This window comes from Brachyhypopomus gauderio, unplaced genomic scaffold, assembly GCF_052324685.1.
Source record: "Brachyhypopomus gauderio isolate BG-103 unplaced genomic scaffold, BGAUD_0.2 sc63, whole genome shotgun sequence".
NCBI lineage: Eukaryota > Metazoa > Chordata > Actinopteri > Gymnotiformes > Hypopomidae > Brachyhypopomus > Brachyhypopomus gauderio.
The window spans coordinates 1,755,470-1,781,172 of NW_027506884.1; the positions used below are offsets into that span (position 1 = coordinate 1,755,470).

Sequence of the window (25,703 nt, forward strand, 5' to 3'; positions counted from 1 at the left end):
ATAAGAATCTGAGTTACACAAATATGCATCATTTCATTTTAAAATCACAGGTTGATGCTCTCTCACTATCTGAGAATCAGAAAATAGCCCATAAGTGCAACACTGCTCACACCACCCAACCCATCATGAATAGTGTGAGCAGGAATTATCACCCCACACAATGTCTATGAGGCTATGTTTTTGTAATTGATTGTGGTTATATGCATTGTGTTCATATAGCAGATGCTTCAAAACAGGTTGTGCAGGTGTATTTCATAATTCATTACATATTAATAAAGTATGTTGTTGGACTATAGTTGGACTTAATGAAATTAATAATAATAATTATATAAGGAATTTTAAGGAGATAACTGACCAGAGACCTTTACACGATTTTATCCACTTTATATTACTCCATATTCTTGCCAGAAATAATGCACTTTTGATTTAGAACTTCTTAGCACATCAGCAAAAACATAAGAATAATCTCTACCCAAGCATAACACACACGTACACATATTTGCTGGATGATGTTTATTATAAAGCGATTGGTGGACATACGGTCCCTACAGTAATTTTAAAGAAGGTTTCGTGGGAAAACATCTTGGACCCCGATGATTGCCACTGTCCTTTGTGAATGTCCACCCACTGGGTGAGAAGGAAACCGGCAGCTAACCGGCCATTGGGGCTTATAGCTGCCACATTACGCCTTGCACATCTGCTGTGACTCATTTTAACCCAAATTGCACAATGCTAGTACTTGATCGCAAGTGTTTAACACGCAGAATAAGTGCAGAGCCTTCGACCTTTCGTAAAAAAACAATAGAAGTTCCTCATTTTGAAAACTGACAGTACGCAGAAGTTTCTGATTCACGGCGAACATCTAGTAGTCCGGGTGTAAGACCACACAAGCCCGCAGCTAAGATCAACATGTGGACCTGGAGAATCAAGATTTGGGACTAAAGCATGTAAGTCAATCTCCCTCCCTCCCTTAAAATATTTTTAAACTATTTTCGTTGGATATCCAGTTAGTCAACTGGGCTGTTCCTAGCTGGCTTGCCCACTTGTTGGTACTTGTGTTCGTGGGTTTTGGGGGATTCCTCCATCATTTAGACTTGCTAGGCTAGCGGCTACAACGACGCCTCGACCGTTTAACGGATTTGTGTGAGTGTGAGTTCTGTTAAAATAATCTATCTTCGCGTACTAGCCGCCTGTTATTCTGAACTCAAGTTGGGTTTATAGCATCACATTTGATGGATTTAGTGAAGCAGGGTTAGCTGGCTAGCCCACGTCGGCTAACCCGCGGCTCCTGCAGAGGGCACTGGGCCAAAATTCAAACCGGGTGTGGGCTGGTGTGCCAGAGAGAGAGAGAGAGAGAGAGAGAGAGAGAGAGAGAGAGAGAGAGAGAGAGAGAGAGAGAGACTAGTGCTGGTGTACTGCCCCAGAGAGAGAGACTAGTGCTGGTGTACTGCCCCAGAGAGAGAGAGAGACTAGTGCTGGTGTACTGCCCCAGAGAGAGAGAGAGAGAGAGACTAGTGCTGGTGTACTGCCCCAGAGAGAGAGAAAGAGACTAATGCTGGTGTACTGCCCCAGAGAGAGAGAGAAAGAGACTAGTGCTGGTGTACTGCCCCAGAGAGAGAGACTAGTGCTGGTGTACTGCCCCACAGAGAGAGACTAGTGCTGGTGTACTGCCCCAGAGAGAGAGACTAGTGCTGGTGTGCCGCCCCAGAGAGAGAGAGAGAGAGAGACTAGTGCTGGTGTACTGCCCCAGAGAGTACTGTTAACTCTGTAAATATATGATTCACATTACCATATGTAAACATGTTTATTAATCTTTAACTTTTTTATATATGTATTGTCTCATTTTGTTTTGATTTGGTTGTATCACTACAAGAATTTTATGTATTTATTATTCTTCTTATTATTATTATTTTTTTCTTTCTAATATTGCTTTGGCAACAGTTGTTATTTACAATTCATGCCAATAAAGCCATTTGAATTTGAATTTGAATTTGAGAGAGAGAGAGAGAGAGAGAGAGAGAGAGAGAGAGAGAGAGAGAGAGAGAGAGAGAGAGAGAGAGAGAGAGACTGACTGACTAGTGCTGGTGTACTGCCCCACAGAGAGAGACTAGTGCTGGTGTACTGAGAGAGAGAGAGAGAGAGAGAGAGAGAGAGAGAGAGAGAGAGAGAGAGAGAGAGACTAGTGCTGGTGTACTGCCCCACAGAGAGAGACTAGTGCTGGTGTACTGCCCCAGAGAGAGAGAGAGACTAGTGCTGGTGTACTGCCCCAGAGAGAGAGAGAGAGAGACTAGTGCTGGTGTACTGCCCCAGAGAGAGAGAGAAAGAGACTAGTGCTGGTGTACTGCCCCAGAGAGAGAGACTAGTGCTGGTGTACTGCCCCACAGAGAGAGACTAGTGCTGGTGTACTGCCCCAGAGAGAGAGACTAGTGCTGGTGTACTGCCCCACAGAGAGAGACTAGTGCTGGTGTGCCGCCCCAGAGAGAGAGAGAGAGAGAGAGAGACTAGTGCTGGTGTACTGCCCCAGAGAGAGAGAGAGACTAGTGCTGGTGTACTGCCCCAGAGAGAGAGAGAGACTAGTGCTGGTGTGCTGCCCCAGAGAGAGAGAGACTAGTGCTGGTGTACTGCCCCACAGAGAGAGACTTTACCCCGGACTGTAAACTGTGTACTTGAATGGGTGAACTAACTAGCCGAGGCTCCCAGCGCATCCACTGTGGTTTACACTAAACCAGTTGGGAAGTCCTGTTGGTGTTTCCCCTCACACACCGCAGTGTAAGAAACTCCTACACGCCTGCTGTACTAACTAGTCTCGTATAGGAATAACCGCGTGTTTCATGTGGCACAGCCTACAAACTCATAACCTACAGTTAAATAGTCATTCGCAATATTTTGCAACCTTTTCGTGCATTTCTCCGTAAAGCAACAAGCCATTCTTCTTAAATCTTCAGAAATACGACCACATATTCCTGGAGATTCCCTTCCAACTTCAGCGTCGTGTTGGATTTACCGACCCGTCCCGTGTTTTCCCAACGTCAAATTGCACGAAACTTGACTGAACTCGCTATTTTTTTGCGTTGTCTAGCTGCTGTAGTCCCCGAAACTGGACAATATATGAATAAGTGATTGACATGATTTACGTTTTTCCATATTAAAATCCGAAAGATAAATTGTGGCGACCGCCCTGTGAACACCAACGAACACCGTTCGCTTTGTAATCTTTTAAACATTCAGCGGAGACATTTGCGTGTATTATCGTCAAAACACGAAGAAGGCAAGCGACCATACTGATATTTGGTATAATTATATTTGATATTTGGTATAATTATGGTAATATTAGGTAATATTTGAGGGTAAGTATGTGTGCTGGACCAGTAAAGCGAGAGTGTGTGTCCTGACTGGAGGAGGAACATGTTATCCTGCCTTTGTCACGGGAGCCATTTTGGAATATTGTGTTCAAGTGGACCTGAATTGTGCTGTCAACGGACAAACTTTTAAAGGAATACAGGAACATTTATCAACAACAACAACAAAACTATCGGTTTATTTCTCGGATATGGACGCAGATATGTGGCGAATGACCGGCACATCTCAGGCCGAAAGGTTTTTGATCGACTGGGCGACGCTGTAAACGCGACATATTCCTCCCCGGACATTCACGTTGAGGTGGAGACGTTTCTTTGTGTGTTATGCACATTTTTTCACGCCTGGATAATATCTGATAACAGGTCTGCCACAGTTTTCACGCCATACAGATATAGTTTAGATATTTCTTAGAGCATTGTTGGTGGTTAGCGGTGCGGGCCTAGTTTGTGGGAATAAATGCAGCATGAAATCGCCGTGCACCTTAGCTGAGTTATTCTGTTTGATATGTTGAGATTTTGTAGTTTAAATGTGAATTTGAGAGTGACCGTAATATCAAAGCACAGTGTTGGAGTTGGTGAAGAGTAACTGCGTTATTACAGTGTTGCAGTATAACGTGAGGTAATGTAACACTGACGGCGGGTAGGAGTATGTGTCGAAATTGTACCATAGATATTCTAGTTTATGTGCGTATCAGTAGATGTTTTGCAGCAGTAGATTTTTACATTGGTATCATAATTTCTGCTCGTAGTTAAGGCATAAGATCACAGAATATACATGCCTACCATGGTCTGTACAAGGGCGCTTATGACTTCTTCATACAGGCTAGTCTAATTCTTGCAGTAAAAGCTTGTCGAGATTTGGGTAGTTTGTTTGAGTGACTGAATGAGAGAGTTTGAATACATGCAGTTCAGCCTGTCTTGTTAAGAATATGATGAAAACCCCTCGGATTTAGTGCACTAATCATGGCCTACTAAGTTTCTCAGAAGGGAGACAAACGACCAAAACAAACAAGGATTTTCTAGTTTAATTGGCTTATTAAATGTTTATTGATGTCATCATAATATTTTGACATTTAAAGAAGCATTATAACATGACATAACTTTCCCTTTTGTATTGTAATATTAGAACATAGAAGTATAACTGATTGTTGTGCCAAAGAACAGTGATATCACAGTTCATAGTTTATAAATACTGTTTCATCAGCTGAAGTCAAATGGTTTATTTGCATTAGGCCAAACATTCAAAAGGCATAATGCTCTGTAAACAGACAGTTATCTGACATTTATCCATCAGTTTAAAATACTTCAAAATTATCTGAGTTGTTTCTATCTAGTAAAAGTTTAGATGCTAATTGCGGCTTCCTGGTGTTTTATGTTGACACGAGGGACTATAAACTGAAACATTCCTAATGATCTAAGACATGCCCAACTTTGATTACATTAGCTAATCAGATAGCAATTTTGGCCCTAAACCATTTGGTGATTTACAGATAAGTATTAGTCAATTGTGAAGTCAATTGTCTAATGAAGTCAAGCATGAATTCTACTGTTCTAGATGACACAGGATTCCAACTATCCCATCATCCTTCCAGATAATGCAAACACTCTTATATTCATTCTTCCACAAATTATTACAAATATGTTAATTGTGTCTCATCGTTAACGTTACTGTCCTGCTAACCTAAAGTAAGATGTGTCTATTGAAGAGGAAGCATTCTTATGCATAGGCAGGTTACATTTAATCAGGCTTGGCTCTTGCATACCAAAAAATAGTAACGCCTTTCTGCACTAATCTAAACAGTTTGGTAAAGAAAAGAGAAAACTGTACAGTATTCTCTTAACTGCAGCTGCTCCTTATTAACATCCTCAAAGGCAAAGCGCAAAGTGTAAGAGTTGAAGTTTACCTGATTTTACCTGGACTTATTTATAGTATTTTACCTCCTTAGTCTTGCAAGTGGGAAAGAAAAAAATAAAGCTAAAATGTTTTCAAATGGCCATTTCTTAAGGGACAGGCTGAATGGTAGGTCATGTGCATGTAGGCATGGCTGCTGTTTGTTGCATGTGTGTCCATCACAGATCATTTCTGCCTTAGCCTGAAGAGGCTCCTTTCTCACCCGTGTTGATTTTTGCAGTCTAAACGAAGAATGACCATGGATTTTTCTCGCCTGCACACATATACTCCTCCACAGTGTGCTCCGGAAAACACAGGCTATACCTATTCCCTCAGGTGAGCCTACTCAGAAGATGCAAGTTCAGATGCTGGTTGTAGAATCAGCACAGACTGTTGTCCTCTGACGTCTTAATGCATGTGTAATGCCAAGCCTCAACCAGTGGGGTATAACATGAGAAAAGCTCAATGCATTCAGACTAGATTCCCAATGCCATTTAAGGTTATTTTGTTTCATAGAAGTCATTTCTGAATGTAGACCTGCACTGTCTACATTGACTGCAGAGAACGTAAGCACTCTTTTAAGGTTCTTGGGTGTAATCACATGATGAAAACTGGCGTGTTTAAATGGTTGGACTTTTGGACTTTGCCTCAGACCTTTGATTATACTACTTGGTATAATATGTGGCATAAAATATACAATTCAAGAAAAAAGGCCTTGACGTGAATATATAGAAGGCATATTTTAATACCAATAACAATTAATACCAATAACAATTAAAATGGACTACATTGTGGACCTTTTGGGTTACAGCTTTGATGATTTGGAAAAAACTTTGTCAAAGTGCATGTGGCATGGAGGAATGCATTAAATCCTGGTCATGTGAAGAAAGACGCTGGCATACAAGTGGAGCTGATACTCCAGAATCCTGCTATGTGGTGTTCTCCACAGTGTTGGTGCTAAAACCACAGAAGACTACAGCAACTGCACACTACTGTAGCCTTGCATTCCTCTGTGGTTTCCACATGTTTCTTAATGATTTATTACTCTACAAAAAGATGAACAACCAGATGGTGAGCTGGTGTGTGAGTATGGGTGGGTGTGTATGTGCATGTTTGCTTGCACATTACTATCTCCCTGGTAGTATTGTTAGTATTTATTTAGTTATTTTTAATAATGTAAAAGATAGTTTTCTTTTTGTCTGTTTTGGGATTTTCCAAAAATGGCTAAAAGCTGTTGCATATCATTGCCATTTACATTTTGTTTATGTGAACAAGATGTACAGGTTTCTTTTAATGGGTGATTAGTGAATGGTGCGTCATCGCTTATGATCATGCAAAGGGGGTTTTGGTAATTTGCCTATATGTCTTGTATAATGCAAAGTGTGTGTGTGGGAATGGAGAGTATACCCTCCCTAAAATACCCTGAAATGTGATCATCTAAACGAGGTAGCACAAGGAGAATACGTCAAGCAGAAATCTGTTTTTGTTGTTGTTGTTGTTGTGGATACTAGAGATTAGGTGTGAACAAACCCTGAGTAATTACTAATGTGAATGATGAATGGTTCAACAAAGTAAATGAGTTTTTTGGGTTTTTCCAAATATGTGGCATCAGTTACGCACATCCACACTTTTGTCTCCTTTTAGACAACTCACACTGCCTGAAATGCTCTGAGACAAGTAGCTAATGTGATTAGCATAGAAGATAACAATTAACTTAAGCAGATGCTTCTAATTCTTTGTGCACACTCATTATGGCTGTGCGGGTCGTGCTGTCAGGACAACAGCTTGTCTTTTAGACACACCATCCTGACCCTGGGTCATGTAACACATACAGGGGTGTTCTGTTCCTGTCTGGGACATTCAATATTGCACTTTTACTGCAGAGCACACCACAATCACGGTATGGGGCAATATATCTGCTTCATGCAGGTTTTTGCCCTAGTCTGGGGCCCTTCGGTGAAGAGCCACAGTCAGGCAGGACAGAGCATGTAGGTGTGGCCCTCTCTGGATTCTTTCATGACATGTGTTTGTGTGTGGTATGCATTCTAGTTTAACTACTTCTGTCTTCTCTTAAAATGTTGGATGGCAAACTTTGATCATTGGAAACTCTTAAGTTTGAAATCATAGTTTGGGGTTTTGAGTGCTTACAATTTCAGTAGTTCTCATTTTGTTGACTTACTGTAGAAAGTATCACAGTTACTTCTTGAAGCATCTAAATGGTGCAGTGGATGTGTGAAGAAGAAACCACAGCCAGAATACACTGTGATCCAAAGAGACATTACTCAAAAAGATCAGTTTGCCTCTAGAGGAAATAAAAGACCAGTCACATTTTAACTTTTAGTTTTGTGGACACTAGTCAAGTGCTTGAGTGTGTGTGTGTGTGTGTGTGTGTGGTGGGGGGGGGGGTTCAGTTTCTGTACTTGTATGTGTATTGTTGGAAGGCTATTCGGTGTCAGGTGAAGTTGATCTTGTGTTGTTGTCGTGTTTGACTATGGCTTGGAATAACAAGACTAACAAAATCCATATTGTTGTGTGTGTGTGTATGTGTGTGTGTGTGTGTGTGTGTGTGTGTGTGTGTGTGTGTGTGTGTTAGAATAATTGGGCAGTCTTCTACACAGAACTTAGAAATATCAATGTAACAGTATGTAACACTGTGTAATGTCATTACAGACATTACAAACATTTCAGCATTGATGATTAGTCTGGAGCCCTGTAGAAAGAGCATCCAGCATGTACCAGCAGTGCAAAGACACAAGATGTTCTATGAGAGGGGACAAGCATCCCCGTCAACTGTGTACGGTCTTACAGAACAAAAACCCAGACCAGATTTTAGCATACATATCACTGTTTGGGCTGCCCAGGCCATGTAGGACATTCCCAGGGAGACACTGTCCACTGCTGTAGTACAGAACATGCACTACTTTAGTCTTCACAACTGCTAGGATTAGTGTCCGCAGTTCAGCGTCTATGTCTTCTCTCAAGCCTGTTTTGAAGATTTACCAAACGAGCGTCTTTAAACTGCACGTGTCCACTAGCCGTTCACTCGAGGCAGCGTTTGGGTGGGAGCCACCAGCGGTCTTCACAACATGTTAAATTTAAAAATATACTGGTACTTTTTTTGCACACTAAAAATGTGGACGCTCTTTCCTTCTACACTTTAATGCAATGTTAGTTTGTTAGTTTGTTTAGTTAAAGTGCAGCTGATTATATTGGTTGATTTTTCAAATCAAAACACAAGTGCATTGATCTCAGTGGTTGGCTGCTGTTGGTGAGCAATACGTTCATCCCATTGGCTGCTGTTGGTGAGCAATAGTTCATCCCATTGGCTGCTGTTGGTGAGCAATACGTTCATCCCATTGGGTGCTGTTGGTGAGCAATATGTTAATCCCATTGGCTGCTGGCAGGTTTATCTGTTGGTGTTGACACACTAGAGCAAGTGTGGAGCAGTGGGACTGTTTGTGTGGCTTTCAGTGTATTAGAGGGCAGTTGTAAGGTCAAGTGACACCATCACGCCACCTGTCGTTAGGGCTCAGAGAGGGCTGACGGGTTATTCAAGAGAAGACAGCGTGATCCCAGCGTTGGGGAGAGAGGAGAAGTGGAACGGCCCAGGACGCCAGCGTGCTAATAACCCGGCCTGTGGCAGATAACTTCAAAAAAGCCCAGTTAGCTTTGTTGGAAGGTCTAAAGAACTTTATCCTGTTCACTTTGTGGTATAAGTGAAATTGACTCTGTGTTAGCAACACACATGTTGTGTGTAGCTAGACTCACTGGACCCTTAGAAGTACACCAATGTTACAGGTACAGTTAATGAATGAACAGCTGCGTAGTAGCCAAGCTGTTGATATGCAGAATTTATGTAACACCTGTTTGTAGCTTTTCTAAAACAGCACTGACCCTGTACAGCTGGACGGTCCACTTGTGTTACTTGTGTTTGTGTGTAGTGTTCTGGAGCATTAGTATCTCTTCAGAGAGTCTCTTTAGCTGGATTTGTGCATGAACAGTTGCACCAAATTACAGAGGAACTCATTAAACGTTTGAGGAAAAGATTGTGAGACAGGTGAATAGTTAGGGAAAGGGTGTGGATGAGAAGACCAGGCAGCGATTATAGATAAGCTGTGGGAAGAAGAATGAAAAGGCCCTGGAGAAAGAAATGAAGGCAGGCAGTTGTATACTCATGGGAATGAAACAGCTTTAGGAAAAGTAAAAACAGGAAGAGTGGTTTTTTGCCCTCTAACCACTCTGAAGCTAACGTTCAGAACAGAAGCTACAGGCAACTGTGAAGAACAGTGTCAGAACAGTGGAACTTCTCCAGTCCTTTAGTTTTTATTTAGAGACGGTGGTTAGGTAGCTTCACTGCACCTAGCAGGCATTAAAGGAAGAGTTCAGCAAAACATGTCCAAATGTACATCAGCCAAGACATTTTTGGCAAGAAATGTTTCCTCTATTAGTCTGGCATCAGAGGTATGATGCTAAATGAACAACACATGGGCTTCACACAGCATGTGGCTGTAAAGTAATTTTATGCAGATTTGCTGATGTGATTTGGGGTGCAGCATGACATAAAATGTTGAGGTGAGAACTGTCTTCTTGTGACTTTTTGGACCACAAATTTTTTCCCCTAATTTTTGTATCATTCCACGCATTAACAAAACAGATTTACAAAATAACGTTAAACCCAACAGTTATGATAACCATAACCCAATATCTGAAGCATGCTAAATTAACACAATATTCACAAAAATAAATAGGTTTTATTTTGCATTGAGCAACATATACAGTATCTTTGTTTTAAATCTAATCTTTGTCTACCACAACATGGATTATGCCAAGGATGCATCAGTCCACAATGTATGTGTGATGCCTGGGAAAGTCATGAAATGTGAGGACTGTTGTGTTGGAGGCTAAAACGTGCCTGTCTGTGTTCATGTTATTAAATCTATAGTGTGTGTGGATCACAATCAGTCTCTCCATTTCCGTCTCTCCTCCAGCTCCAGTTATTCAACCGCTGCGCTGGAGTTTGAGAAGGAGCACAAGATCGCACCGGTCTACGATTCGCCCAGAATGTCCCGTCGAAGCTTACGTTTACGCACCATGGGGGGTCTCTATGGCAACAGCAGCTTTACGGAGAACTCCCAAAACCACAGTGTCAGTTATAGCAGCAGCTCTAGTAAGAGGTTAGTCTTTACACACACACACACACACACACACACACACACACACACACACACACACACACACACACACACACACACACACACACACACACACACACACACACACACACACACACGCCCACAAACTCACACACTCATAATGGGTTGAGTCAGAATTTTTGCAAAAGGCATGAATCATTGGAACCAGGCCCAGCACTCTTTTAAGAGAATTTGCTAACTTTAGCTTAAATGACACCCCAGTGTTGTGGATCGAAATTCTGCCACTGCCACTCAGTCTGCTGCCATTTTTACTTGACTGTTCATGTGTGACGGTTTCTGAACAAGAATCAACATCCTCGTCGGAAAGAGGTGACCGAAATATAATGTATATTTTCATATGTTCACGTTCTTGCTAAAAAAATGTTTGTGAGAACAATCTACATGTTCTGGCTTTCATAGATTGTTTCTGTCATTTACAAATGGTGGCATGCTGATCACATTTAGAGAGTGATTTACACAGAAAGAAACATAAACCTCAAAGTCAGCACTTTTCCTTGGTGATAAGGGCTTGCAGAATTTGCAGGGGAATATACATCATGTCGGGACATAGTATAAACATCACTGTAATTATACAGAGGGCACGATGTTAGACATCCTGCATGGTCCCAGCGTACATCTGTAAACGTACATCTGATCTGGCCTCCCTGGTGACATCAGACACGTCTCAGCACCACCTCAACCATTAATGCATGTTCTGTGCCATATGGGCTTTACACGCTTAATACAGATGTTAAAACAGTTATAATAGTAATATTATTATTAATAATAATAATAATAATAATAATAATAATAATAATAATAATAATTTGGAAAATAAATGTGCATCAGTTACACTAATGACTATTAATAATGTAGGACAGTAATGAAATTATAGTTACTGATGGCTGAGGTACTTGTTACTTACTCTAAGTGAGCAATGAATGAATGAATGAATGAATGAATGAATGAATGAAATGTACACCTCCACAGGTCTGTGAGGGGCAGGAAGCAGCAGTCTTTGTCCAGCGGCCAGTCCACGTCTGGGGCTGAGACGGCCCAAAGCAGCGCTGGTTTGAGCTGTCACCAGGACACTCCCACGTGGGGCAGCGTGCTAATGTCTAGACGGCTGGAGCAGTCCACCATCAGTCACACAGAACACAGCTACGCAGGTCAGTGTGTGTCCGGCTTGGGGCTCAGTGGCCGTTCTACTGGGAATAATCGATATGAGATCGATAGCCATGTTTAATTTACGTGGTGTTTGGCCGCGTCTTTGTGAGGTAGAGAAGCTAATTTAGAGTCATTTGCAATGGAACCATTGGGCAGGGTGACTGAATTAGAACAGAAGACTTGTGTTGTTGTTGACTCGAGGTTTGGCATGAACAGGATTATGGGAAGTTGGGTTTAGTGAGGGAGGTGGAACTTTATTAATGAGGTATCATGATGAGGCTTTATCTTCTACAGGCTCAGCAAAATGCAGAGATTGTTTCTTTTTTTAACAGTTGACAGTGTATGATATATGCTGATATTTTGAGCATTTCCAAATACACTTGCCACCCACCTTTAGAAATATGTACCTTGTGTCTAACCATTTTCAGCGGTACAGATATAGCGCAGAAATATATGTACACATTTTAAAGGTGTACAGACTGAGCCCTCTGTTGGCATGTGCAGATCATCACCATGGGGCAGTTTCTGCACACAGGGCTGCTGACTGGCTAGTATTTGGGTGGTGGACTATTCTTAACACAACCTGAACACAGACATAGTAGTTGCATGATTGTGGGTGTTGAACTGGCGCCGATGTATCAGGCCCAGCAGTGGTTGCTGGTTTTTACACACGTCAAGTATCACTACCGGGTTGGAAAGTGATCCACTAGCCATAAAAACACAGCCAGCAGTGATCCTGTGATCCTGTGATTCTGTGATGAGTCTGATCATTGATGAAGAGATATCGGATGGCTGAAAGAAACTGAGCAGTAGATTCATTAGGTGTCCGTACTGATGCAGCCGGAGGGTGGAGGTGTGGGGGTGGAGGTGTGGGGGTGGAGGTGTGAGGGTGGAGGTGTGGGGGTGGAGGTGTGGGGGTGGAGGTGTGGGCTAGTTATTTCTAGTGCTGTGGGTGGAGAGCAAGTATCCAGAGTATAAGCAATGCAATCTGATACAAAGCGCCGTACCTAGTTTGACTGCCATTAAATCAAGGCTGCTTCAGCCAGAGAGTGAAATGTGCAGAAATGATTCATTTTAGTACATTTATTCATTTATATACATTTGATGACAGCAAAGCAAATATGTCTTTTGTTAGTCATAACTTCTATTCTTCCGTTTATCAAGTTACGTCCCAGTTAAATGTCGTTTGTATTTTGTGGTTCCAGGATGGAATAAAATGTCAATGCTAAGCTCTACACCTTTGAACGGCTCCGCCAGCGTGACGGAGACCCACAACACGGTGGAGAACGGCTACATCTGTCACAACTGCTCTGTTCACGCCGGGGAGGAGGAGGCGCTCACGGGACTTGCCTCCGCCTCCACCGCCTCAGTGGCTCAGACGGGAGACGTTATGGATGGAGTCTCTTCCATCTCGACTGTGTACAGTGTAGACAAGCACCGCAAGCACAAGTCTGGTGAGAGGCTGCACAGTAGCGCACACACACACACACACACACACACACACACACACACACACACACACACACACACACACATACACACACACACGAACCCACACAAACCCACACACACACACACACACACACACACACACACACACACACACACACACACACACACACACACACGAACCCACACAAACCCACACAAACCCACACACACACACACACACACACACACACACACACACACACACACAAACACACACACACACACACACACACACACAAACACACACACACACACACACGAACCCACACAAACCCACACACACACACACACACACACAACACACACACACACACACACACACACACACACACACACACACACACACACACACAAACACACACACACACACACACACACACAAACACACACACACACACGAACCCACACAAACACACACACACACACACACACACACACAAACACACACACACACACACACACACACACACACACACACACACACACACACACACACATGAACACACACACACACACACACATGAACCCACACACACGAACCCACACAAACACACACACACGAACACACACACACACAAACACACACAAACCCACACAAACACACACAAACCCACACACACAAACACACACACACATGAACCCACACAAACACACACACAAACACACACACAAACACACACACACACACACACATGAACCCACACAAACACACACACACGAACCCACACGAACACAAACACACACACACAAACACACACACAAACACACACACACAAACACACACGCGTCTCTCTGAGTCACATGGGCTGGGTGTGTTCACCTACCTCTGTGTGTGGATGTGTGGATTCTCACGTGTATTTTTGTCATACTGCATACTTTGTATACGTGTAAGAATACTCACTTGGGTTTCATTGGCAGTAGCTGTGAGCTAGTGTGAACTGCTGTTAAAACAGTGAACCATCATCCGCTATTTCACCAGGGATCCTGGCATCAGCTTCTACATGTGTCCACTACACCAGACGAGTCTTCACCGCCATAGTGTCAGTAATGACACTCCTGTTCCAAAATGTTTTCCATCTAGTCCACCAAGCTAAGAGTCATGAAAGAAAAGGTATTAACAGTCAGAATCTTCTTATTCTTCCTTCATCATATCTGGTCTCGGCTGACAGTGAAGTTTCTCACCAACTTTCAGATGTGTTCTGTGTGGCAAAAGACTCTTGTACCGAAGATTGTGTCTTTTAGCCTTCTGATGTGTGTGTGTGTGTGTGTGTGTGTGTGTGTGTGCTGCAGGTGTACTCCTCTCAGTCTCAGACTCACTGAGAGGTGTGTGCTCCTGGCTTGTGGCCAGAGGAACCGTGTTAAAGCAGAAGGCTTTCCGGAGGATTCATTACAGGGCAAGCGACTCCCACGGCCAAGGTAGCGACGTCCTGCCCACACGTGGGGGCCGCGCCCATATTTCACCGCAGCCCACGAGGCTTCCCTCTTCTCTCCCCACAAACCTCGGCTTCGTCTTTTTTAATATTCCGTTTCTTTTTATAGATTTAACTGAAGTTGTTGTGTATGTCCATGTTCTCACCCAGAGTACAAGAGGACGCTGTCAGTCCCTGACTGACACACATGCTCATTAATCATCACCAATGCATTTTCCTACGCAATATTTTTACATTTCAGGACCTTAGTCACACCGGTGCCATAAACGGTTAAATTACTCTTGTTATATAACTCACCTGTGTAATTGGTCAACAGTAGAGTATCAGTCTCCTCCTAACTGAGCGTTTCTGTCTTCCTGTCTTCCTGTCCTATGCAGAACAGGATATCAAGAGGCCAGACCACCTCTCACTCCGTAATTCTGTCCATTCTATACATGCAGCGTGCAGTTTCTCTAACCATTTGTTCATAAGCCTTCTCTGTTGCAGGGGATCACGCTTCCGTAACTGTGCATACTTGTGTATGTGGAGATAGTATTTATATGGATATCAGCCACCGCTTCATACGAAACACCTAGCTACCTTTGTAGATTTAGCTCGTAGGTATGTGGAGATGTTTGGTTAGGAAATGCTAGCACGTCAGCGGTGGCTCTTGGAGGACGTTTTTTAATGGTGTTCTGACTACTCTCTACACAGCACATGTAAGAAACCCAGCAGCGCTGCAGTGTTTATGCTAGCTCCTGACAAACACCCATCACCACGCCACCACCACATTAGCCTTACAGCGCTCTCGGCCCGCTACCCGAGTCATGTCCAGTGTGCGGTGGTGGAGGGCAGAGGGCAGCTGGTGTGTGTGCTAACAGGTGGGCTGTGTCCTGGGCAGCGCGTATGAAGTGAGCTAACCCGAACGCCTTTTGTTTTTGTGTGTATACTTCAGCTCACTCCAGTTACTGTGGCAGTGTGAACATGAAAGGTCAAATGACAAGAGATGACCCTACAGATCTCAGCAGCTCCTTGTGTAAGTAGCCAGTCAAGAAATCACCAGCGGGTTGATGCACACGAAGGAGACTTTATCTCTGTGTCTCACCTGCCAGCAGATGTAACTCTGTTTCTCTACAGTTAAAATAAAGCCCACCAAGCTTATTATTCAGATGAACCTGAGGAGGTTGTGTCAGCCCTGGTGTGATGTACTACTTTATTGTCAAAGACTTCAGCAGTTTAACTTGGGCTTGTGCCCAGAAGCAGGAGATCGGGGAAGTATCATTCAGCAAAGGACACACGCTCTGGTGTTAGCGGGTGTTTATAGAATATATGGTGACCCACATGTGTGTGTTTTCATTTTTGTTGGAAAAACATTGCACTGTTAAAATATTAATAATTTGTAGGATGGACATCTGTACATTATAACATTGTAACATGCCTTGTTAAATTACAATGGACCAGTCAGTGTGAGACACTTCTAGTTTCTTAGTAGATAAATTGGCTCTGGGTGCTACTGGATCACTGCAGGTGTAAAGAACAGTTCAGACAGGATAACATCCACCGATACGTCTGCTCATTTGTGTGTTAGATCACCGGTATGAAAAAAGTAGGTCAGACTTTGGCTGAACTGTTCATTTAAGAACTGTTCATTTAAGAACTGTTCATTTAAGAACTGTTCATTTAAGATTAGCTTTGTGGTGGCGTGGTCAGTTGTGTTGGTGTTACTGTAGGATCTAGGCTAAAGAATAATGGACAACTTCGATGACAGTGAAGACAAACCAACAGACAGCAACCTGAGACCAATGGGAGTGTGTAAAACAGGGCACAGCACAGCACAGTTAGTCAGCACACACACCCCACACACACACATCTCTCTCACTGTCTGAGTCATGCAGATGTTCCGTATTGATTCTTTTTGTATGTGTGTCTGTGTACTTATTTATGTTGAAATTGTGTCATTTGTTGTGCTTCTGTTATTATTTATTGTTGATTTACTTATGACTGCTCATATCAGTTTGTTTGCTGAATTTGAGAATTTGATTTACACGTCTTGTTGCTACCTGTCACTTGCACTGATCTATAGGTGATGATTGTAAAGGGAAGCAGCACTTGGATACACACATGACTCACACACACTCCTCCAGCTCCCGGTGTCTGATTACGGCCCTGTGGGGCCTGGTGGCTTACACAGGTTATACTTTTACACCAGTCCTTTCTCTACCTGTATCTTTCTGTCTCTTACACACTCGCACACAGTTGAAGAATCAGATGTGTTCTGTTCAACTGTTTTAGTGCATGTCCCCTGAGATTTTTCCACTAAGATTTTCTCATTTAATTATGCACATTCCAAACCAGATATCGAGGCACCAGTGTGTTTAACTGGCTTTGTTTGCTTGTCTGTTTGACCTCTGATGGTGCGCAGGTTACGGTCTGCGGCAGGTGGGCAGGGGAGTGGTGTCGGCTGGAGCATTTGTGGTTCGGACGCTGCTGTCTGTTGTGTGGTTGATCGTACTGTCTCCAGGTCAGTATCCTTACTTACTGCTGTCATGCTTGCCATTTCTCTCAGAATTAACATACACTGAATCTGAGAGAATCAATAACCTTACAAAACCAAGTTAGTTAACCCTCATGAATGAAATAAAGAGTTTTGAACTCTCTCTCAAATATAATATTGGAAATATTTGAAATATGACATAGTGTATTTCTGGACGGTTTGTAACTCACTGTTGTCCCTCTTTGTCTTGTCTATAATGTCTCTCATCTTGAGAGGTGCCTCTCTAAAACCACAACCTGTGTGATAATTCTCGCTCTTATAAATCTGTAGTGTATCGAATGCTTTTTCCAGCTTTTGACTTTCGTTTGTCACTCCAACACCTGTTCTTACACTTGAGTTCGGTATTATTAGAGAACTCTCCTGCTGGCTTTTAGCAGTTCATTTCCCTTTCTTTCATTCTTGGCGAGTCCTTTGCGTATATCTGTTCTTAACGCACCTCTGACCATGTTCTGTACAGGGCAGGCTCTGACTGGAGTCTTCTGGTGGTTGGGAACAGCTTGGTACCAGCTGGTGACTCTGATGTCTCTAGTCAATGTCTTCATCCTGACCAGGTACAGAAGTCACTCAGTTATTCATAGGGAATGACTGCATACTTCGTTAGGTGTTTTTATATGTTTGGTTTTCTTTTTTTCATTGGAAGTAGTTTCCTGGCAAATATCTCATTTTAGTTGATTTGCATTTTGATTATTTGCCATTATTGGTATTTATTGGTTTGACCAAATGATTCATATTTCTACTAATGATGTGCACATGAGGGTTTCAGGGCTGTTTTATAAGTGTGGCTGTTTTCTCTCAGGTGCTTCCCCAAGCTGCTCAGACTGCTGCTGTTTCTCCTCCCCTTCCTGCTGCTGTTGGGTGAGTTTGGATGACATTCACATCCCAATCTGAGACGCATACAACTCACACATCATAGGTAGCACAATGTTGTGTCTCACACACTTAGAAAATCTCATATTTGTGATATACATATTTGATTTCGGCTCACAAAAACTAGCTGAGACTAGTATCCTGCTGTACACACTACAGTTACAGGCAAGAGTATTTTAAGTTTTAAATAATAAAACCTTTAATAGTTCAAACCATAAAAATGAAATAAAATGTAAGATTTTCAGAGAATTTATGAAAGTCTCATAATAGGTTTTCACATCCTTTAATTTTTATATCCAGGGTTGTGGTATTTGGGCGTGTCCACAGTCATCTACTACCTCCCGGTTCTTAACGTGACTGAGTGGAGAGCAAAGCTCCCTGGTTTGCCCCCAGTGGCTACGCTCTTCTCCCCCACGACTCTTGCCCCCGCCCCCTCCCACAGTGCCGGGTCCTCCTCGCAGACGGAGCGCGGCCCTCTCCCCGTCCCTCCCCAGGTGAGAACACACACAGACCAACGCTCCATTCATTGCTTACGTTTTTTCCGAGCACAACACACACCCGTAGACGCACTCAGTTAAAGCCATTCTCTTTCTTCTCAGCCAATGGCAGCGTCAGTAGACGACAAGAGAATGGCCCGGTTAGAGCAGAGCGTGGCTGCGCTGTGGGAGTCTGTCCAGCAGAGGGAGCAGCAGGCCTCAAGGCAGCACGGCGAAGCCGTCAAGATGGTCCATACCCTGCAAGAGGAGATGATCACAAGGACAGACAAAGAGACTCTGGCACTTTGGGTCTCACAACTACTGGAGCCAAAATTTGACGCGCTCAGAGGAAAGATGGAGAGGGAGGCTTCAGACAGAGCACAGGTGAATGAATGATAGGGTTATGTGTATAAAAGATACCTTGTCTACAATATATATCACTTCAGTTCTCGGCCTCTGTCAGCCCGTTTTTGTGAACGTACTTAAAAGCAGCCACTGACTATGCTGCGTGGCTCTCTGCCAGTCCCAGGAGCAGAACACGGAGCAGCAGAAGACCCATGCAGCTCGTCTGGTTCAGATTGAGCTCCTCCTCCAGGCCCTGACCTCCAGAACCGAGGTGCACGAGATGTTGTCACACATGAGAAATGTCCCTAAAACATGCATGAAGTGTGATGGTAGAGTATAACCACCCATGTCTTTTACCAAAGGAGGTGTATCAGAGACAAAAGGACCCACCGGCTCCAGCCCCTGCAGAGTAAGGACTTCTCACCGCTGAGCTCTGCAGTAGTTATGAAACCATAACTTCTGAGCTCCCAGTCAAACATCTTATGGTTCATGTGGGTGACGTTTCTGTAATGTAAAGATTGTGAACGTTTGTTCTTGCTCAAGTGTGGGAGGGATCCGAGAAGACGGTGATGCGCTGCTTGCAGAGGTGCAGAGATTAGAAACAGAACTAGGATATATCAGGAAGGACCTGCAAGGGCTGATGGGATGCCAAGGGAAATGTGGCCAATTTGACACACTGCATGAAACGGTGAGTTTCACAGTTTACAACATCATATTATTGAACAGATTTACAAACGTGTCCCTTTAATATACCACAGGAACCCTCAGGTTAAGAAGCTGAAAGAAACCAGTCAACATTCAACAAATCTCCATTCAGGCTGTTGTTGAATGTTTTGTTGTGTTATTTTGGCTATATTGGTGTTTCTCTTTGAATGTTGGAGGTCTTTTCTGATGTTATATTTCTTACCCTGACGTTTGCAGGTGTCCGCTCAGGTGAGAGAGGACCTGTACACCCTGTTCTACGGGGGCGATGTGAGAAGTCACAGTGACGTAAAGCTCCCAGAGAGTCTTCTACAGTGGCTCTCCTCCCAGTACACCAGCTCCTCTGACCTTCACACCGCCCTTACCACCCTGGAGCGCAGCATTCTGGGAAACGTGTCCGTTCAGCTTGAGCAGAGCAGTCATCGGGCCTGTGCACAAACAGTCTCTCAGAGTGTTGCCCACACTGCTGGTGCTGCTGGAATGACAGAGGAGGTGAAGTGTTTTGTTTCTTGGTATACTGGTGTGTATGAGCATGTGTGTCTGTGCAAGGTCTCTTCTCCTGAATCAGTCGCACCAGGGTCATAAGTCATTGTAATAAGAGGGTTGCAGGTTTTACATGGTCACAAAAGTCACTTTGGATCTGCTAATTTCCATAAATGTAAGATTACTGAGGAGGGTTATTCTCAAAAGAATATACAACTGCTGTTATTTTAAAATAATAAAGGCAGCACAACCAACAGAACTGCTTATATAGGTTCACATTGAACACATACTTTATTATACACAAGGATACAGAAGTAAAGACATCAGTTGTCACAGTGACACTGAAAACATCAAACATGATTATACATACACTAGGAGAGTTATAAAAATTCGATTTGGTTTGGCACCAATCACCCGCCACCTCATTTCGGTGCTCAGCGACTAGGGATGCACCGATTCCGATATTAATATCTGTATCGGTCCCGATATTGGAAATAATTCTAGATCGGGTATCGGTGACAATGTGACCGATCCATAAAAACAGATCTATTCAGTCTAATTCTATGCTTGTAACGCTTTTCGGAGTTAGTTCAACCTTAAATATCCACTCTGTCCCGGATAGAAGTGAACTTGGACAGTTAACAGGCGAAAAAAAAAGATGAAAGACGAAGCACACAGAGGAGAGGTGAATCACTGACTCGTACTCGCACTGGTGGTATTCCACTTAGTCTGTTTATTTGCTGGTTGACCAAAATAAACCTTGGCTCCAGCAATACTTGACTGTTCATACATGAACTGGTGAGTTGTCCAAAGCTCATTGAATGTGTTACTTACAGAAATAAAATAAGGATAAAATAAAGAGCATTGGTCTGAGTCGGTCTACGGCAGAAAGCTAAAAAAACAACAATATTCCATACGCGCGCTCAACTCGCTCCCTTAAAGAGACAGTACACATATTTCTGGCCGTTACATGCTTTGTGCTCTGCGTGATGTCTGCGCTAGCAAACTAGCCACATAGGTATTGCTGTTTCTCTTATTTCATCTCCTTATTTATTTTAAATTATATTTAGAATTCTTGAACCATTTCAAAGGTTTCTTTCAGTTTATTTTTTTCATGACCAAAGTTGTGAACCTATTGTTTTTGTAAGTTTCAGGTTCTTTGGTATTATTTATTTTACATTCAATGTTATATTCATAATTGCACTGACTGAACAAATGCAAGTTGTGTTGTTTTTATGTGTGTTTAAGTGTGCTATACTGGGGCAGAGTTTTCAATAAACTTGTAATTCAGTATGTCTGTGTTAAAAAAAAAGTTTTAAATCGATTCAGCACCGTTTTACTCTATCAGATCGGTATTGGCCGATACTAAGTCTCAGATATCTGAATCGGTATCGGAAGTGAAAAGCGTGAATCGGTGCATCCCTATTTCGAACCTGCTTCCTTCATAGGTTGATCTCCTGTCTGTTGTCTCTCCAGCAAGTGCAGATGATCGTGCAGAACGCACTGAGACTGTACTCACAGGACCGAACAGGCCGGGTCGACTACGCCCTGGAGTCTGGAGGTACGAGGCTCGGGTCTCACCGTGAAGCTCAAGGACTGAAAGGACAGGGAGATTGCTGCTTGCAGATGGATTCGGAGTTGATGTGTGTGTGTGTGTGTGTGTGTGTGTGTGTGTGTGTTTAGGGGGTAGCATCCTGAGTACGCGCTGTTCAGAGACGTACGAGACAAAAACGGCGCTGATGAGCTTATTTGGCGTCCCGCTGTGGTATTTCTCCCAGTCCCCCCGTGTGGTCATACAGGTACTGACGCTCCCTAACCTCCTCCTCCTGTTACTCATTCTACTGACGCTCCCTAACAACCTCCTCCTGTTACTCACTCTACTGACGCTCCCTAACCTCCTCCTCCTGTTACTCATTCTACTGACGCTCCCTAACAACCTCCTCCTGTTACTCATTCTACTGACGCTCCCTAACCTCCTCCTCCTGTTACTCATTCTACTGACGCTCCCTAACCTCCTCCTCCTGTTACTCATTCTACTGACGCTCCCTAACCTCCTCCTCCTGTTACTCATTCTACTGACGCTCCCTAACCTCCTCCTCCTGTTACTCATTCTACTGACGCTCCCTAACAACCTCCTCCTGTTACTCATTCTACTGACGCTCCCTAACAACCTCCTCCTGTTACTCATTCTACTGACGCTCCCTAACCCTGCCTCCTCCTGTTACTCATTCTACTGGACATGCATAAGGAATCCACAGTATTGTCTCCAACCAAGGAAGGTAACAAGGAGTTGTTGTTCTGATTTGTAGCCGGACGTGTACCCAGGGAACTGCTGGGCGTTTAAGGGTTCCCAGGGTTATCTGGTTATCAGGCTGTCCCTGAGTGTTCTACCAACGTCCTTCTGTCTGGAACACATACCCAAAGCCCTGTCTCCTACTGGCACCATCAGCAGTGCACCGCGCCACTTCAGAGTATACGTAAGACTACACACACACACGCACACACACACACACACACAAATGTCTATGAACCACACAATTGGAAATTTGAAAATTGGAAATGGAAATTTGCAAACAATGTGTGTTTGAATATTGTTAATAAATTGACATTATACAGGCATTGTTATGAGCTTTTATTCTCCACATGGGCAGGGTCTTGAAGATGAATATCAGGAGGAGGGGAAGCTTCTTGGTGACTACACCTACCAAGAAGATGGAGAAGGTCTGCAGACCTTCCCTGTTATGGTAAACACTTGCTACATGCACTACATCTATTTACACAAACCAGTAAATCATGCAGAGCAGTTATTAGGTAAGGATTTTGTCTTAAATCATTTAAATAAACTTAGCTTAATAATAAGCCTGCTTGTACAGACACTAAACATCTTTGTCATCTTGGCACGTAGTTGTGTCTTTGACCTCCTCGTGTTGTGGTAACTGGACGGTCTCTCCGGACATTCCAGTGTTCCTACCAACACACGCGAAACTTCCCACTGCAGAGGCACACACTCTGTCCATATATATGAGAACCTCACCTCATTCATGGCTGGTTCAGTGTTTCTACTATTGACTGGCTTCCTGTGTCATTTCTGATTCTTCCCAGGAGAACAATGACACAGCGTTCCAGATCATTGAGCTGAGAGTGCTGTCCAACTGGGGACATCCTGAGTATACCTGCCTATATCGTTTCAGAGTTCACGGAGACCCTTCCTTTAAATAAAAAAAATCCCCCACTGTATAGTAACTGCTTGCGTGTATATAAAGGAGAGCCCTTTTTTAAACAGAAAGAACTGGGTTAGAGAAGACATTTTTATGCTGTTGGATAAGTTGAGTTTAAATTGAAGTGCAAAGAAGCAAGCAAGATGGACGTTTTTATACCAAGAATCGAAAGAATACACGGATGACAGGAATCAGAGTAAGATTGAACGGTTGGAGAGTGCTGGGTCTGGTCTCCTCTCAATCCTTCTCCTTAACTCTCTCTTGCACTGAATAAACTTCCAGACCCCGGATCACTCAAGAACACTTCTCCTTTCCTGGGTGCCCCTCACTTGGGCAGGGGTGTTTGTGCACCTTTAAAAAGTTTTGACTGTATTGAATCTTTTTTTCCCCCTTCAGAATTCATCATCCAGGAGATTTTGGTCTCCTGGGTTCAGTGTGTGTAACTGGATTTTGGCCTCACTCTCTCGCTTTGTAAATCTAAGGCTAGAGTCTGCTGCTGCTCGCACTTGTCTGTCACTAACAGGACTGGCACATTTCTACAAATCGCTCTCATTTTTTCCTCTTTGTTCTTTTTTCATTTTTAAGTGTTTTTAGCCATACGCATCAACATTGATGGCCATAAGCTGTACACTAGGTGATGTAATAGAGTATTTCTCAGTCCTGGTCCTGGTGTCCCCCTGCCCGTACATTCAGCAGTGTTCTCCCTGCCAGATGAATGTTAACATGAGGTGTTGAGTCCAAAGGTGTCAGTTGTATTCACACTCATTACTCAGGTAGAAGTATAGGTACTAGGGTTTAAAAGTACTTCTGTAGAAGTTGAAGTATCAACTCCAGCTTTTTACTCAAGTAAAAGTGTAAAAGTACTGCTTTCAAAACTGCTTAAAGTATAAAATTAAAAGTAATGTAAGGAAAAAAAGTAATTAAGGACAAAAGCTTAAGTTGCACCACAGGGGTCTATAGTGCACTAGCCCACCTCCCCAAAAACCCCATTCTTCTAAAAGACATAGGCCTAATGACTAATAATGTTATATTAAAATGTTAATGTTGAAAAATGGGCACAAATGCCCATTGAAAATGAATGTACTTTAATACAAGGGTTGGTTGGTCTTCCTGGCTACCAACATCCTCGCTGGTGCTTAGTTGGGACACTTCGCTCGAATTCTCTTGAGTCTCTGCCACGGACATCTTTATACTAAGCTACATACGTCTGCTACGTCCTCGCTGGAGTGTGACGTGACGTGTGCAGGTGCGATACTTCACATACAAACCAATAGAGTGTCGGAATGTAGTGAACAATCAAATTAACTCTATCTGGATGGCGCGATAGGGGTTTTAACGATGACATGCCGGAATGAAAATAAGTCAAAATGAAATAGCAGTAACGAGGCTATTTTTAAAATGTAAGGAGTAGAAAGTACAGATAATGGTGTAAAAATGTAAGGAGTAGAAGTAAAAAATCCGCTGAAAAATAATTACTCCAGTAAAGTATAAATAACCAAAATTTCTACTTAAGGTAACGAAGTATTTGTAATTTGTTACTTGACACCTCTGGTTGAGGCACATGTGTTCAAGCAGGAAAAATACTAAAATGTACAGGGTAGGGTTGCACTGTGACCGGGACCGACAAACGTGCTCTGACAAGCACTGAATGTGTAAGATGTTATAGCAGGGCAGAAGAGTCTCATTTTTAAGCACTGTAACAAACATACCTGACTTTTAAAATAGAATCCTTAAATCAAAATATGTTTTTCCCCTTTGGATTTGACTGCACATTAATACTGGAGTAGACTCTAAGTACTCTGATACTGGACTTTATAAGTAAGTAAATTGGTGTCATGATGTTCCCATCAGTTTCAGTCCTTTCTTAAGGAAAATCTTAGCTACCCACAGGATAAGCTGGAGGAATGTAATGTATATTTTGTTGATAATAGTCTGCTTTTAACAAAAAGGGTACACCCACACATCTTCAATATTATTATTACTGTTGTCTGCTACTACTTTGACATATTTTATTTTTGTTTAACTAAATATCTGACCAGAGAATGCAGAACTACAATTTGTAAAAATGTACATTGCACAAGGTCCTATTTACTTAAATGTAAAGCAGAAAAATTTGGGTTAATTACAGGGAAAGTGTGTTATTAGGGGATGATGTGTTGAAAATTTTCTTGTGTATATTACTGAGTTTGTTCAAGACTATTTATTTTAGCTATGAAATAGGACTTTGTGCAATGTATTTTTGTAACTACATATTTAGACAGTAATTTTTTTGTTTGTTTTAAAATAATTTTGATTTTTATTTTGTTGCTACTGTCTTACAATGGATACAATGCTATGGAAAAATGCTCCAATAAATTTTTTTTGGATATGTGTTCTTTGCTTTTTTGCATTCTGTTAAATGTTATGTGTACGGTATTGGCAGGATAGAAAACCAGGTGTATAGGAAACCTGCGATGCTAAAAGCTTCCTCTGGGTGGCACTGCACATTGAAAAAGTACTGCGGATCATAGTGGAAAGAGATAAATCAGTATCTGGATAGTTTTGCTGAT

General features: G+C 42.8%; 1 protein-coding gene across 6 annotated transcripts; it reads left to right on the forward strand.

Annotated features, from left to right (window-relative positions):
* The first annotated feature begins 654 nt into the window (after positions 1-654).
* Positions 655-25,525, forward strand: sun1b (Sad1 and UNC84 domain containing 1b). Of its 6 annotated transcripts, XM_076988613.1 has the most exons (23): positions 2,816-3,722; positions 5,492-5,586; positions 10,239-10,424; positions 11,433-11,611; positions 12,815-13,063; positions 14,080-14,211; positions 14,391-14,516; positions 15,465-15,545; positions 16,593-16,700; positions 16,932-17,030; positions 17,521-17,614; positions 17,860-17,918; positions 18,231-18,424; positions 18,530-18,790; positions 18,930-19,022; positions 19,114-19,160; positions 19,295-19,439; positions 19,673-19,945; positions 21,413-21,497; positions 21,620-21,735; positions 22,246-22,413; positions 22,588-22,680; positions 23,039-25,525. In XM_076988613.1, the coding sequence occupies exons 2-23, from the start codon at positions 5,504-5,506 to the stop codon at positions 23,153-23,155; spliced, it is 2,988 nt and encodes a 995-aa protein (XP_076844728.1). In that variant the 5' UTR covers positions 2,816-3,722; positions 5,492-5,503; the 3' UTR covers positions 23,156-25,525. The 6 variants fall into 6 exon arrangements, with proteins under 6 accessions (XP_076844731.1, XP_076844733.1, XP_076844734.1 ...); XM_076988616.1 differs by lacking the exons at positions 2,816-3,722; positions 5,492-5,586 and adding an exon at positions 655-947; XM_076988614.1 differs by lacking the exon at positions 16,593-16,700.
* The last annotated feature ends 178 nt before the right edge of the window (positions 25,526-25,703 follow it).

What these genes read in the sequence shown, in the direction of transcription:
- sun1b (XM_076988613.1), top strand. Translation starts at nt 5,504, where the DNA reads ATGACCATGGATTTTTCTCGCCTGCACACATATACTCCTCCACAGTGT. An exon ending in AGGCTTCAGACAGAGCACAG is followed by an intron (nt 18,791 to 18,929) that starts GTGAATGAATGA and finishes GCTCTCTGCCAG; the next exon opens with TCCCAGGAGCAGAACACGGA. An exon ending in CCCCCCGTGTGGTCATACAG is followed by an intron (nt 21,736 to 22,245) that starts GTACTGACGCTC and finishes TCTGATTTGTAG; the next exon opens with CCGGACGTGTACCCAGGGAA.